The sequence below is a fragment of the Haliotis cracherodii genome, unplaced genomic scaffold, assembly GCF_022045235.1.
Source record: "Haliotis cracherodii isolate W230 unplaced genomic scaffold, xgHalCrac1.p SCAF_10, whole genome shotgun sequence".
Lineage (NCBI taxonomy): Eukaryota > Metazoa > Mollusca > Gastropoda > Lepetellida > Haliotidae > Haliotis > Haliotis cracherodii.
The window spans coordinates 21,875,941-21,892,904 of NW_027266265.1; the positions used below are offsets into that span (position 1 = coordinate 21,875,941).

At 36.7% G+C, this 16,964-nt stretch overlaps 1 protein-coding gene across 2 annotated transcripts in view; it reads left to right on the forward strand.

The window, feature by feature from the left end:
* Positions 1-15,425, forward strand: part of LOC139454192 (septin-7-like) — a 133,805-nt gene extending 118,380 nt beyond the window's left edge. For both annotated transcript variants that reach the window (XM_071235760.1, XM_071235759.1), the window contains exons 12-13: positions 1,121-1,266; positions 9,816-15,425. In XM_071235760.1, coding sequence (XP_071091861.1) covers positions 1,121-1,266; positions 9,816-9,846 — 177 coding nt within the window. In that variant the 3' untranslated portion in view covers positions 9,847-15,425. The remainder of the gene's footprint in view (positions 1-1,120; positions 1,267-9,815) is intronic.
* Positions 15,426-16,964: the final 1,539 nt, after the last annotated feature.

A 16,964-nucleotide genomic window follows, 5' to 3' on the forward strand; every position in this document is an offset into this window, starting at 1 on the left:
AATTGTTATGTGATGTCATTTGTGCCACATTTCTATTTTGTGACGTCTTCCTATATTATGTTCTATGATGTTACTTAAGTAAACAAGTGAGGTTTTTTTTATCCTGCCGATAATATTTCGTTAGTTGTCCGGGAGTGGTGTGGAGATTAGGAAACTCACGGCTGAACAGAGAGGTTCTCTCTGTATATTGGAAGTCCAGATCAGAAAAAGTATCAGAGTTGAGAGTTGATCAGAAATATTATCAGGCTCCTCGATGCTTCCTTTAGGTATGTGTTGTATTTAAGTAATACAGGCGACAAGACACTATCTGAGGACCTTGAATGTATATTTATGATAACTTCCATCATAGATAAATGGACTTGAGCAACCAAGCTAACTTGTACTTTGAGAGAGCTAACATCATCCCCGGAACCAAGGAGTGGTTGATCAGAACAAGTGACCAAGGGAGAAGGGTACTGTACCCGACTCCTAAGGTTACAGTAACTGCACCCTATTTTGGATTGCATTAGAGCATTTCGCTGCTGGGGTCATGTGTTCGAGAGGCAGAGTACTTAAGGAATTTTTTTTTAAATGGAAATAAAATTGAAACATGCAGCAGACTTTATGGTAATGTGAGTGGTGCCTGAGAACCAAGACCATTTTTTATTAGCCTGGAAGAGTAACTTAGAGGTTGAATATGTGAGTGTTTGGGGGAGTTTAGGAAAATGGTGTGACAGGGAGACTTCTGTTTTAGCATATATACAAATGTGTTTCTAGTTTCTGAACCTTTTAACAGATACAGTTGACTGAAATATTCTTATATTTTATGTGGATACTGAAATACAAATGCCACCATAATCTCAGAAGGCTCAGAGTTGAAACTTTGTTTAAGGAGATTTAGCTGTTGTTTTTTATTATGCATAGTTACATATTACATTAATTGTTGCAGATTGACAAACTGTTGTAGTTTCATTACCTAATAGTGGTCAGTTTATGCAGAAAATACAAAGTTTCTGTATTATGAAAAACTGTTAAGTACATATCTAGGCTATAATACCATTGCACTGTTTAAGTGTCTAACATTTTGTATTGTGGCTCTTCTGACAAGAGTTTAAGATGAGTATTGTTTTCATGTCAACAGCTTCAGAAGCGAGCAGAGCAGATGAAGAAGAGTTTAGAGCAGCAGCAAAAGGAATTGGATGACAAGTACAAAGTGTTTGAAAAGGAAAGGCAAACATGGGAAGAACAGTATGGGGAAAGAAGGAGATCACTAGAGAATGCTAAAGAGTGAGTCAAGAGATGAGTCAGCTCTTTAGCTCACCTGACTGAAAGTCAAGTGAGCTTATGGCAGAATGAATTGTCCATCATGCCATTCCTTTCATTCATTCTTAGTTTGTACCATTCTGACATCACATGACCTATGAAGCTGGAATTTTTTTTTGTAAACGATCACAGCTATTAGTCCAGTAGGAAGCTGGGGTGCCCATGCACCAAAAGATGTATTTTTCTAACTTACATTTTTCTAATCCCCAAAGTGTCTAGTAAATAAATTTTGATCTTCCCAAAGCAAAATATTGGCCCATGGTGTCCATTGGTGGCCATATTGAATTTCTGAAACAAAAATCAATAGTCAGCATAACTTTTGGACTAGACTTGGCACATAAACATATGAGACCATTTTTTAGACTATTTTGAGCACAAGAAAGTGATTGAAGGGGTTAAGTTCATGATAAAAATATTATCTAAACAAGTTGGGTACACTAAAATAGAAAAACTTGAAAAAATCAGTATATACATACAAGGCAAATTCCTATTGTTTCCATGAAGTCTTTAAAGAACAGTATTAAATGTACTTGGATTGATAGCTGTTCGTAAAAATAACAAATTATGAGTTTCATTTGGTCACAGTAAAAAATAGATGATTATACTGGTTGTGCAAACTACACGTTGTAAGGTATGATTTGTTTGCCTCACTACATCTTATCATGGCACATAAACACATGAGACTATTTTGGTGTGTAAATTGGTCATGAGAAAGTTATTGAAATAGTAATTTTTATGATAAAAATATTATTTAAACAAATTGGTTACATTAAAACATGAACAACCTGAAAAATCAGCGTAAGCAGTACGACATCAATAGAATTCTAATGTTCTGGTTAATGTCCCTGTCATATGAAGCTCTAGATACATTCTGCCAGGGCTACTGTCAAACTATTCCCAATCGGACATTTTGTACCTATCTCTTGACACCAACAGCGGTTACCCGGGTAGGGTCGGGTAATAGGGGTGTGGGTACCCGGGTAGTATATTTGGACCCGTCCCAGCCCTAACTACTGTCATTTTACAACTTATCATCCTAAAAAAATAAAAAAATAAAAATAATAATAAAAATCCCAAGTCAACAAATGAGCTTCAGTGCCGTGGCACTGTTTTAAATTTTGTCATTAATGTTTTGATATTTATGTCCAGTATCTTTAATGTACATGCAATTAGGATGTCTGTTGTATAGAAACTTTTGTTACTGTTGGGTATTGTTGGTTTCCTAAATCTTATTACATATGTGATCTAATGTTGCAAATATTCCAGAACAAAATGAATGAGTGACAGCCTCATGTCTCTTTTTTACACTTTCTGAAGGACAACAAAGTATAAATATCGTACTGTTGTTGATTTAGTGATAGCACAATTATGATCTGGACTAACATACGCCTATCTGTCTGCCAAATGTATAGGCCGGATTGCAGCAGGTAATGGTTGATGCAGCAATAACACTTCACTAGTTTTCATTGGCATCTAAAGTCACTTAACGCCACTAATTTTATGTTCAGTCTAACACTGGTGTGTTCACATTAGTTTTTTAAGTTTATGTTGTTATCTAATATGAAGGCCATTATTCAACCACTTCTGTTCAAACTGTTATGGGCTGAACACATGTTCCAGCTTTGGTTACCTTCGTTGGACCTCTGCACTTAGAATCATGATCCAGTCCAACATTCCCTTACACTATAAACCTTACCTCCCCAGAAACCAATGGACCAGTAAAGCTAGAACTTAACATGCTTATTTCCACCAATGATGACATCTAAAGTTGTTCAAGAGGTTTGAATCAGATTTTCAATATGCAGCCATATTGAAAAAATACTATGTATGGCCATAACCCAACTATTTCTTTTCAAACTGGAATGAAATTTGGTACATGTGTAGTTTGCAATGGTGGTCTTCAGGGCGCACGGGTGGCTCAGTCGTCTAAGACGCCGCGATTCGCTGTGCCAGAAACCTATGATTGTGGGTTCGAATCCCGGTTCGACCCGATTATGTTTCTAGGTTTGTCAGCACCATACCCGTGCTCGTGGGTTTCACCGAAGTGGTAAACGTCTGAGACCTGCATCACTTAGGGCTCTCCTACCACATTCAGCTGACACTCCGCAATGTAACTGGAATGCTGTTAAAAACGGTATTAAACCCAACTCACTCACTCACTCACTCACTAATGGTGGTCTTCATGTATTCCCCTTTTTTGCAATATCTAAATTTAATCTGTTTTTACCAAGCTCTTGAATTCTCTCAAAAGAAATATTTGGCTCTGTGGACCTCTTCTCCCCTGAAATTGCAAGGCATGTATGTGTCTCTTTGGAATGAGACAATATTATGTTCAAATCTTTTTCTTTTTGTCTTCGGTTATTAAAATATTTTAATGTCAATGCTGACAGCCACTTTTTTTAGATTTAGCCTTCTGAAGACAACTGTTGATAAAATAGCAACGTGAGTTACAGTGACTGTGGGGCATTACTTTTTATTTGGGTTTGTCTGTCAGTCCATCCGATTTTCAATGGAGACATATTTTTCAAACACTATTTAAGTGAGAGAAACAAAATTTTACACACTGATGTTACTGGACACAATCTCAAATGAGGCCTTATGGCCTTTGCTTACAGAGTTAGCTCCATGCTTTTTATATTGCATGAAATGAGGACACATTTTCTCGGAAAGTGCTGAAGTTTCATGAATTCAACTTTGCAAAAAAAATAGCTTATCTAACTATAATAGCTAAGTCTGAGTTCGAGAATTGGTGTCATAATTTTTTTTCCTGAAACAGTTCTTTTGTGTGTATTAATTTCACATTTAATTTAAATTCTACAATACATTTGGTAGTGCCTTATTTTATAACTCAGATACAGTAATCACTTTCACATATGTCGTACCTTTGCTCCCTTGCACTACCACTGATTCAGAAAACAGTGCCACAGTGACGTTTTAAAGAAATTAATGTGCAACCATTCTTGAACCATCAATAAGACTCTGACAGTCATTAATGCTGTCAATGCTACTGTCGAACCCAGTTGACATGCGCATTGTCAAAGGACACACCCAAATGAAACTCGCAATACCGGTAACTATTTAATGAGTAGGCTTTGCGTATCATTTAAGTTACGTGTGGTATTCATTAATGCTAAGCTTGCAAAATGTCAAAACTTTCAGTAGTTTATTTACCTAAAAAAAATGTTAAGAAAGTATCAGCCAAACATCTTGGCACACAACAACCATAAACAGGCATTGTTTATATATATTTTATTCACATTTAGCAGCAATGAGTCCTATATTTTCTTTATAATTTTGTCATTTTTCAGATTCGATTATGTTTTTTTGATGAAAAGAAAACACCCAAGTTCCTTAATTTCTTAAAATTAGCAACTTTGGGTATATTAAATTACATATAAACATATAAACGTGTGATGTGAATTGTAACATCAAATAAATAAATTCACATGCATCATGATCCCGTAATACTATTACAATCCATTTTATATATCTAAATTATTTTCTAGAATTATTGACACGGATGTATAAATCTTTGTAAAAAAAAGTAACTCCTTTTTATCGAGTTTGCTAATGATATCGTTTGATAAACTTTTGGACGCTGACATGCTGTTGACAAATGTAAGTAACGCGTTTGGGCGTAGCCTAACCTGCGATTTTTAAAAAAAATCAACAAACACTGCGAATAATGAAAAATATTGGATGATACGCAAAATCTGAACAGATATGTACATTCTAGGTAAACCATTCAATAGCAAAGTAATGCAATTTTATTTGACTTTTCTGAAACCAGAAGCATGCACCGCATGTCACACATCAAAGTAAAATATGCAAAAGTTGGTAAGCTATCATCAAGAAAATTCTGAAATAGATTCAAATTCAAAGAAAATGACTAATAATGATAATAATAATTTACTACCGGTAATTATCGTCACCTGTTTAGCTGACCTGGGTAGCAGTCTTCACTCTTATTTGTTTCATATTTCTTCGTGATTGCTGCCGATGCATAACATCAAATTTGTAAGTCTAAATCTGAAAACCGAGAGGATTCAACACTTGATGATTTTAAAATAATTTTCTGAAAACGGCGACAGCGGGGAGAGATATGCACAACAGATTGATATCCCATCATAATAACAGCATAATATTGTTATTGGTCTGTCATTGCAAGAAGGACAATTTAGAATGTTTACCCCCCTCCCAAATCTTCAGAAAGCATATAATTAGGTCCACGGCAACTGGATGAATGTTGCGCCCATGTGCTTTTGTACCCCCCAAAAAGTGACATCTTGTCACTGAAGAAGAGGCCAAGTTAATTTTAGTGTTTTGATAGGAAAATGATTATAAAAAACTTTTTGATACATAAATTACGGGTACATGTATCTTTGAAACTAATACAAAATTATAGAGTCGAACATGCTTACCTGGGCTCGCCCTAACTCCACACCTACAGGGCTGGGCTGCACATGTACAGGACCAGGCCCATGAAGATCAGCTACCCATGCTTGCCATAAACGTCGACTATGTTTGTCATAAGAGGCGACTAAAGGGATCGGAATGTCAGGCTCACTGACTTGGTTGATGCATGTTATTGATACCAATTGCATGGATCGATGCTCATGATATCAGTCACTGGATTGTCTGGTCCAGACTTGATTATATACAGACCGCCGTCTTATGGCTGAAATATTGCTGAATGTGGCTTTAAACAACAAACCAACCAACTACAGGACCAAACAGCCTCAGGGCTGTGGTTCGACACACAGCGTACCTGGAACACTCAACTCGCAATCTCTACCGACAGTTTCAGTTCTTTCATCTAATGGTTTTCGTCGGGGGCTACAATTTCTAGTCTGGCACATCCTTGAATGTCGGAACATTCTGGCGGATGCATTATCCAGACTCCACCCAGAGGCATTTCAGCTGGTGTATCAGCAGTTTGGTCAAAAGGGCTTAAAGCGTACACTTTTCCACCTCATGTACTACTTCCCAGGTTGATACACAAAATAAAAGCAAACAAGAGCCTAGCTCCGATTTTGGTCATGCGAGGTGGCCGGCGAGGGGGTGGTTTGTAGATATCATAAGCCTGACAGAAAACAATCCACTACCCCTGCAAATGACTCCCCCCATAAAGGCAAATTAGGAGTGGTCGAATCTACTTATCCACCCCCACAGCAAACTACCACACCCAGGCAGATTTCACCTGCACACTTGATTCGTCTTAAAAGAGCGTTGAGCACTGAGGACTTTTCGGCGCAGGCAGCTAAAGCCATTGCCTTGTCACACATCCATTTTGGGGGGATATATGACAATAAATGGCGATCATTTGAAACCTTCTGTGAGCCAAAAAAATCAAGATCCCACCACTTGTAGTGAGAAGTGAATGTGTATTAGTGTATACATATAAGCTTTTGATTTTGACCTACTGCCAACTGGCTCTTGCTACCCTCCTTGCAATCTTGACAACATATGCGAACACTTCCATCCCCGCCCTCTACGCCACTAACCCTTTTTGATGTAGTGAGTGAGTTGTGTTTAACGCTGCTTTTAACAGTATTCCAGTTATATCACGGCATATCAGCTTAATGTGGGAGGCAAGCGCAAAGCGATGCAGGTCTTAGACGTTTACCACTTCCGTGAAACCCAAGAGCACTGGTATGGTGCTGACAAACCTAGAAACATAATCGGGGCGAACTGGGATTCAAACCCACAATCATAGACTTCTGGCATGCCTAAGGGATGCAACTCTGCTTGTTTGATGTATTTTTGGAGGATACATGGTTCCTGGCACTTCAATTATGTGTTTGTTACATCTTCATACACATGCAAGGGTGCAAAGGTAAAATGGGAAATAAAATCAACAACAAAAGCAACATATGTCTCCACTGTTGCTCATACTTTTGAAGAAAGGTTTGTCTTGTCCAGATTCCAGTTAAAAGTATGAGCTTTAACCATGGTGATAAATTTTGGCTATATGGCCAAGCAAACTGACACAATTAATACAATGAAACCCAATCACTGCTCTGATATGAGTAAAAACGTTGAAAAGTGCAAAACAAATAGTTAAATGGTTATTTTTCTTGGAAAAATGGTTAGTATGTGGCCAGGCTCAGTGTTCAAGAATTGAAGAAAGTTATTGACAGCAATAACATCATCATCAGAGATTGAGATGGGCCTGGACTGTACTCTCTCCAGACATGTCCCCCTTATGGACCTCTTGTGGATGTTATGTATCGCTGTCGGCCACATCGTCCAGCCAACCGGCAAGAACTGATGCAGGCACTCAAAGAAGAATGGCGGCCTTTTCCGCATGACTACATCAGACGACTAACTTTTTCTGTGCGTCTTGTAGCAGGGTGTAATACACACTATTAATGTGGTGTGTCATTGAACATGAGCAATTTTAGATATGTGTGCCCTTTGTGCATTATGTTGAAGACTTGTTTTTTCTACCCCACCTCAATTCAGGCAATATGTCATGCCAGTATCGAATGCTGTCATTTTCAGTGTTGCTTTCGTTGAGTATTTGATCTTTTCAGTACTTTTTTAGTTCATGAATCTGTCTATTGTGGTTTTTAAACAAGTGATTTAATACTATGGTAAAGATTCTTTTGGCCATCAGTTTATCACACTGTCTTCATGCGCATCTGGTTACAGACTATGCACTCTGTATCCCAAAGACAAAAGCCTACGAACAGAATTGTTAACTATCCAGCGAAAAATGTGCTTTTGAGATCAGAATTCTGATGTTCCTGAGATCCGTTACAATTGAGAATTTCAAGCTTTACACAAGGTCCCTAGAACAACTGCTTCCCTTGTTTTGGGGGCACTCGATCACATCAGCCATGCACGTTGGTTGACGGTACCTTGGTGAGACATGACATCATGTCTGGAAACTCATCCAGCAATCAACAAAATGGAAGGTTTGTTGTTAGAAAGACAACTTGAGCATTCATGTCCATGGCTATTGACCAGGGTCATGAACAACATACAAATAGAGTGAAGAGTGACGGCTGGTTGGAGCCCAACTAGTGCAAACACATCACAAACAGAGGAAGCAGTCCAAGAAGACGTGTTCAAGAATTCCTGGAAAATGGGACTCTTTCTTGACATCATCGGACAAGAAAAACAAACTATTCACCTTTTTGACAGAAGAACTGATAACTTCCCAGGACACAGTAAAACAAATCTTTGCCACAAGTGGGAATCTGGTTCTGAAACAAAAGGTGGCTGAAGCTAAGGGGCCTATTTCTCCTTGTTCTCAATAAGAGTCACATACCAAATTGTTCTTGCATGCCTTGAATTTGTCTCATCATGAACACAAACGGTTTTTGCTTAGAACTGTGGACACTGATGTTGTTGCCAATGTATTATTGCATTCACTGGATATTCACGTTTTTGGATCGTGATCAGAACAGGGAAAACTTCAGATATATTCCGATACATCCTGTCGCTTCAGGAATTGGAGAAGATGTAGCCAACGCTCATGGTGCATTTCACGCATTTACTTGTTGTGACTAAGTGTCTTTCTTTGCAACCAGGGGCATAAAGACAGTATGGAACACATAGATAGCAGACACAGAAGTCATTGATGCACTTCAAACACTCGCAAGTGGACCTACTAAAGATGTCATGAAAATCTTCCCCATTGTGCAGGGCTTTGTGTGTCTGATGTATCACAAAACCAACACCAGCAGCAATGTCAATAAGTCCAGAAAAGAACTGCTCACCAAAAATGGACAATCATCTGAGAACAAATGAAATGAAAGAGAAATACCATGATACCAAATATAAGAAAGCTATATGAACAACTGAGGGCCTAACATTTACAAATGTCCAAAAATAAGGATAAATTTGGTAGCCATCTTGGATTTTGTGGCCATGTTGGAAACATTATGGCAGCCAAGTATTTAAAAATGATCAAATGAAAGAGAAGTACCATAATACCAAATATGATAAAACTATAAGAACTACTAAAGGCCTAATATTTACAAATGTCCAAAAATAAGGATACTTTTGCTGGCCATATTTGAAAATATTGGATGGCCCTATAGCCATAAATGTTTGTACTGGGTACTGTGTACCAAAATGTCATGCTTTTAACTTAAAGTACACAATTTAGTCAATAAGCCGCTCCACTTTACTGCTGACAGTCATATACAACATAACTCGCCCACTAAAAACAAACATTAGTTTTGTTGTGATTGTTGAATATTTTATCTGGATCTCCTATAGTATTTCCATAACTCTCTCAGCATTCCAGTTGTCTTTTCTTTTCCACACATTTTGATTTCTTCATCTTTGTAAAATGTAGAAGCACTTGTCCTGAACATGTTGTCTGATTGTCAACTTTCATTGATAGATCTGTATTTTATTCTCAATATGCATGGCTTCCTAATTAATGTACCGGTATATACTTTATATCTGTTCATTTCATACAGAAAAGACTGGGAATTGTATATTTTAAATATAGTATATAATGTATCGGTGAGGATTGTGTTCTTTTGTTTTAACAGTACAAAGAAAGAGAAGAAGAGGCTCTTTTAAGTGTCAATTCAGAACCTCATGCATCTGTTGGAGTACATGCTGACCAACTCATTTCTGCTGTGGCTCCCTTATGCTCCCAGAACTCTCCAGCAAGCAACAAGTGCCAACCGTGCAGCACCCTGTCTGTGTCAAAAGGAATATTCTAGTCTTGTGACACTCAAGTCATCACCCACAGGGTTCATTCATTTCTGAAATTACATTTCTCAACTAGAGTATTAAGCTATGAAAATTAAATTGTGATTGTTAATTGATACCTTTCATTTCTGGTAAAACAGTGTCTTTATAATAGTGTTGGTTTTGGGGGTACCATTTCCTTAGACCCTGAATAATTGGGTGACTGTCACAGACTGCAGTCACTCTTGGAACAAAATTTCTTTTTTGAGGTTAATTCAAATGATTCTTCTCTTGTTTTGAAGCTAAATCTATATTTAATATACTTTTAGCCCCATCACTATGATCACAAGTTCTCTGAGAAAACATGTAAAATTTAAACAGGTTTTGTCAGATTATTAGTTGTTTTATTTTCCTGTTTTTGCTTGTCAGTATGCAATTTTGCATGAACAAGGTAACACCTGGATATAGTTGGACATTGGTAATCAGTAAGTTGCAAACAGTTTCAAATGGCTGTAATTCCTTGTAAATATGAATAAAGTCTGTTCAAATGTGGCTGTAATTGTTTGTATGAACCTAGTGAGCTGCATAGTGTTTTGGTTTATTTTCTTTTTTCAATGTCTGATGCCATATGGACCTGTCATATCAGGCTTTTATCTGCTGAGGAGAAAATGCATTTGTCTTCTGTGGAAGTTACAATTTTATGGTATGAAATAGCTTCATTGTTTACAGTACCCCATACACAACATTTCAGTAATTGTTTCCCAAATTAAGTTGTGTCATTAATGTGTTTATTGTATGATTAATAATTTGAAAGGGTGAAAGAAGAAACTTGTGACATTTTGTCAAAGATTGTGCTGATGAGCTTTAAAGTGGTGATATATTATGTGCAGCATCCTCTATGCAGCTGTGGGTTTTTTTGTGGGAGTGTGTGGGGGGGGGGGGAATTGAGCAGTATTCTGAAGAAAACAGGGTTACAAGTTTGTGTGTTTTCCAAGATACATACGACACTTTGGCCTCTCATCTTTTTGCCCAATTAATATCATCCAACAATAATATATTTTATGGCTTCCACAATTTGAAAGTTCTACTTGACTGAAGACCAACTTCAGGATCAGTCCATGATCAGGTCCAGGTTGAGCTTAAGGTCTGGATAAACACACAACACATCGGTGTTTAGGTTAAAGATGTAGACTGAACATAGGGAACCAGTGTTTATATTCTCCATAGTGTGACCAAAATTAGGTGTTATTGATATTTTGTTGCTTCTTTAGAAAAGTAAAATGTATCTCAAGATATTGACCCAGAAACATACTTGAACTGGCATTCTAGACCATGACAGGAAACCTGTTTACTTGAAATGAATGATGATAGTTTGATTTTTATTAGAATTATTTTGTGACCAGTGATGTTTTCATCTGTGGCTTAGAATGTTATGCTGTGGGTGATGTTGCACTTAAGTAATGTTGACACTAGGAGTCCTTGTTTTGTCTGTGTCAGTATATTTTGATTGTAGTCTGTTACTTTAGTGAGTTCAGGTTATGTTGGATAGCGTACCAATATCTGTGTCACATGAATTATCTTTATCATATTCCTGTGATTGTAATTTTGTACCCAAGTAATTTTATTGTATATTCCATTGATACATGCTCATGAATATGTTGTCTTTATATGTATTGCACATGCATAACAATATTAGCACACCTAACTGTTTGATCTGCATATGGATGATTTCTCAGTTTATTAGATGCAGCTGTTTGATGAACTATGTAACTTGTTAACATCAAGTCAGTGGTGTGTCCAGATATCCAAGCAGTGTCATAATGGCTTCACCATGTGACTAGCTCGGCACCACCGTATCTCACAGCTAATATAATTTTATTATACCAGTAACAATGTTATGTTAATCCCTGCCATTAATTGTACTATGACATGATACATATTTAAACTCTTAAATACCACATTATGTATGGTCATATTGATATTTACTGTTTATTTCCATGTATTTTTAACTCACCTGGCCTGAAGGACCATGTTAGCTTATGTTGCAAGGCGTAGTCGAGTCCATGAACTGTTTTACATTTTCGAGTTCTTCTCTGAAATGGCTGAAATGTTTGTTACTATAAATAAATTCAAGTTTGTCCGTGGCATCAAAATTGAAATTTCAATATGGTTACCATGTGCCCTCTTTGATTAAACACCATAAAAAAGTTTATAAAAAGAATTGAAAGGGCCACAGGCCTGAAACTTGCTAAATTTGGTAATTGTCTAGTTACTAGCGGCGTTAAACATATTTTCAATTTGTATTTTGACCTTTGAACTTTGGACCATGGAAATAATATCAAAATGCATTTCCTCTCACTTGTAAATGTCATCTCAGAAACCACTGGAATCAGTGAATTTGAAACTTAACATGCTATTTGGTACATGTATAGTTCGTAGTAACGCTTAACATATATGTATTGTTTTTTCTATGATATTTTGATTTTTGACGTGATTTGTCCTTTGCACTTCGTTCATACTGAAAACTGGAACTTCTTATGGTCAATAATCAGCTATTTTCTCTCAAAATGGGATGGCATTTGGTATTCATATATATATATATATATATACCACGTGTAATTAGGAGGGGGATATTTCAACTATTTTGAAAAATTGTTTTTATGGCCCCATTAACTGCTCCTCCTTTTCTGCTCAGAGTGTACTGTTGCAACTTTGTATTCTACTGTGCATTCAATATTGTAGGTTTAGAGACATTTTAGATTATCAGCTACTTGTTTCATAGTTGTTAAATCAGTATTTATGCAGAAAATACTTTAAAAGAAATGTTGACAGCAACTTAGTTTAAGTGTCTGCCTTTATTGACATTTTAAAGTGTTGATTACATATCCAAGTGGGCTACAGTGCAGCGGCACTGTTTGTATTTGTGTAGCAATATACCATGCTTCTCTGTGCAAATCATGTGATGTGGTGAGGTCAGTAGATATGTAAAAGAACACTAGGTGTATGTGAATAATGGAAACAACAAAACAATCAAGTAATTAAGGGGAAAACCAGGAAAGGAACACTATCTTGTACACCCACTTTAAAGGTGGAAAAAGTAGTGTTGACTGTAAATCATTTGACAGCAATACCCTTTTCTTCAAAATAACTAGAAAATAAAGAATGAAAAAGAGCAGTTAAATGTTTCTACCAGCTGTCAGCTATGGTATGTTCTTCAATCAGGATACTTACTCGAGTGGAAACGTTAACACTGAACACAGTTTTCTGATGGTTATGTGCTTAGTTATGCAACTATTATGTGACATTGTATTTTATGAGCTGATAACTAGGTACGACAAATATGCATCATGATCACCTCTCATTTATTTGATTTTTGCATGTTAACATCAAGACACTTATTATTTGTCATTACATGTAAACCAAATTTCATTAAATTGCTCAAAAGCCGCTCTAACTGGTTCAAATTCTTGCTTTCAGAAAAGACATGCAATGTAGATTATTTAATTGCATTTATTCTGTTCATTGTTGCAAACTATTGAATTTGTTTGTTATTGTACATACACGTACACTATCCTTATCCATCCTACTCAATTTTAGATGAACAGCAATTGTATATTGATTGGCTTTTAAAAAAACCCCTAAGCATTAATGATCTAGCATCTTTGCTAAATTATGACCAAGCTATATTTCCATCAAAAAGTAAGGTAACTGAGGAAATGATAATAAAGGTGTCATGACGTTGAATGTCTGTAAAATTGATTTCAAACGTGTGAATAATATCTGGTGTATCCACCATGTTGGGCCATATATACATGATGCCTTAATCGTACACTGTTCATTACTTTGCATATGGTTACTCTTTGGGCCACTGATACTCTGTTGGGGACATGTCAGGATACTTAGCGGGCCAGCCATCGGAGTATGCCTTCTCATCGGAGATAATTGGTCATGACCTAGGCACAATGTGGTCTGACAATGTCATCTTGCCTTTCAAAATTTTTGGCAATAATTCTAACGAATAGAACAACAACAGAACGCAAAATCTTGTCAACGTGTCACTGGCCAGTCAAATGTCCATTCAGAATAACGAAATCAGGCCACCTTTGGTGTGAAATACTTCCCCTATATTGATCATAGCCAAGATATGTTGCCCTGGCATACCAATCGCCGGTACCTTGAAAACCTTGAATCATCTAAAACACCATTGTCATTGAGCCCCTCCCTGGTGTTACCAAGCCACCCAATCTTTGTCGCCTATGGTAAGTTGTTTGGGTCCCACCCATCACGGGATGTCTTGCTTTGAGGTAGGGTTCATAAAGGCGATTTCTGATGGTAGATCTTGAAATTTGCATTTATGTTATTGAACCAAATTCCCTTTCGGAAATGAACAAATTTAAGTCTGATGTGTAGTGTAATTAATGTAATGAGATCTTGTCTTAGTGTTGTATTTTTAGGCCTGCGACACCCAGCATTTTTGAACGTGTGATTATCTCAATTGTATAAGTGGTTGTGTGTTCCCCTATAAGTGCACACACGTTGGCTTCATGCCTGATGTGAAATTTCATTGTGATCAGATGTTGTGTTCAGATGCAATGCCACAGTAATCTAAATGTACACTTCAACGATAGCTACATTTAAATCATTAGTTCCCTTATTTTTTGTTGATTGTATGTTTCGTCATTTATGATGTTTCCACATCCGGATCAACATCTTATTGATTGCCTTCTAATCTCACAACTGCCATAAATGGTTTTAGTTGACTTCTAGTGCTTCAGTCTTGCGATACAACAGAAAAAGAGACTGTTTCATTTTCTGGTCTAGAATGGGAATTACTTTTTAAGTTATGTTGGTGGCAGACAGTTGTGTAAATTCTTTCTTTTTGTTCTGCCATATCAATTTATCAATGAGTAATATCTAAGTAACTGATACCTTATTACGGTAGGAAAGTCAAGTTTTGCTGAGATTGTAGCTTCACATTCATAATAATAGGTCCATGCATGACACAGGGCTCAACTGGTTCCCTGGCCTGACAGACAAATACCAATAAGCATTAATCAGGACCATTATTTTTTTACTGCCAATTAATTTAACTGGTTTGGGAAAGTATGAAATGACCTGACAGAATAAATGAACAGAAAAAAGTGCAAAAACATACACAACCAAAATTATATTAAAATGTTACATTCTTTGAAATTGACATCTTGCAATTGTCTAGATGAGCTATGAGTTCATCAACAGTGCATCACATGTACTTGCATACTTCACCAAATTGTTTACCAAAACAGTAAGTAGCATATTAAAATATGTTTCCTCCAATTTCTGAGAAGCTTTTGTCATTTGCTCCTTCTCCAGTTATCACAAGCACATTAGTCTTATCTTTCAGTGTTGTTTAACTGCATGTACTGTATCATTTATGCTGCTGAATTTTATACGATTCGTCATTAAATCACTTTTAAAAAATCAGTTGTCTTTCTGGTCCTGACAAACACTGAAGAGACAGACAATAGATGATGACTGAATGTACTCTTAAACCGCAAGTTACAGCCTTTCAGCACCCAAATCGGCTTCCCACTTTATGTTCTAAACATTACATTCCTCTGCCACATACAATTATGGATAAGGGGTCGTGTGGCCCTCTGCCTCTCAGCTGGGGACTGCGGACAATTCTCAGGTCCAAGGCAGCATAACATATTAAAACAATTGAAATATAACAAAGCAGATCTCACTTCTAAATTATGTCTATGTATTTATATATATATATATATATATATGATGGCTATAGTGGCATGATCTCTTGTCAGGTCAAGTCAGAGCCAAATATCACAAAATCATACAAATACATTTAGAAGCTGACTACAAACAACTTGTGTACCATCAGAGACCATATAATCTATTATATGGTATCTGTTACCATATCGCAGTTCAGTAGTGGTGAATATGTGTTATTGATGCATATTGTACATATGGCTGCTACGGAACATCGGAACATCGCAGGACAACAGGTCTGTGGGCTACAAATTTGATAATAATGAAACAGTTACTGCATAATAAGAATATATCCAGTCAAAGTGCATATACTAATCAAATGACTTACATACATTAATCACGAAATAATGCTCCTTGTAAACCATGTCCGTTTATAGAATAGTTACATTCACTATACATACAATAACAAAAAATGTATTTACAAAACGTAAGGTATACAAATTCAAGTGGACTCCCCTATTCCCGGGGAACAGTACATGGCAAATCAGCCAGATCCCGAGGGTGACAATCGAATGGAGGAGGGCACATGCCCCTACTGTTTTATCAAACCCTGTGTAGCCACCAACAACGGAACAGCCAGATGGATGGGACATGCGCTCCCTCCAAGCCCTAGTATATATTCACTTTATTCAGATGTATTGTAGGCCATAGGCCCATGATACAATGGTTACAGTGTGGTAATGGGAGTTGGAGATCCCAAAAGACTTTGCCTTAGATTCATAGCTTTCAGAATATACATGGCTAGTTTCTTAACAGTAAATGGGTTGGTAGATGACATTAAAATATTGTACTTATGTCTTGTCGGGAACTCATAATAATGCAAGGATATATATTCTGACCTCAAAGCTTGATAACAATCACAAATTAAAATAAAGTGATACTCATCTTCGATATAACCATGTTTACAGACAGTACAAACTCTTTCTTCTCCAGGTTCCTTGTTATGTCTACCTGATTCAATTCTTAGATGATGAGAACTACATCTGAAACGTGCCATAATACTTCTAAATTTATCACATGATAGCCTTGTAATATACATTTCAACACCAAATGTTTGCTTATACAAAGAATAATAATATGATTTCGAACTTTCATGTATAGCTGAATGCCAGTCTTGTTGGTACGATAATTTTAGCCTCACAAAAAAATCCTTTATGAACAAAGGTATATTTGCAACACACTGTTGATCCCATATAAAACCAAATCCTGCTGACACAATTATGTGTCTAATTTTGGAA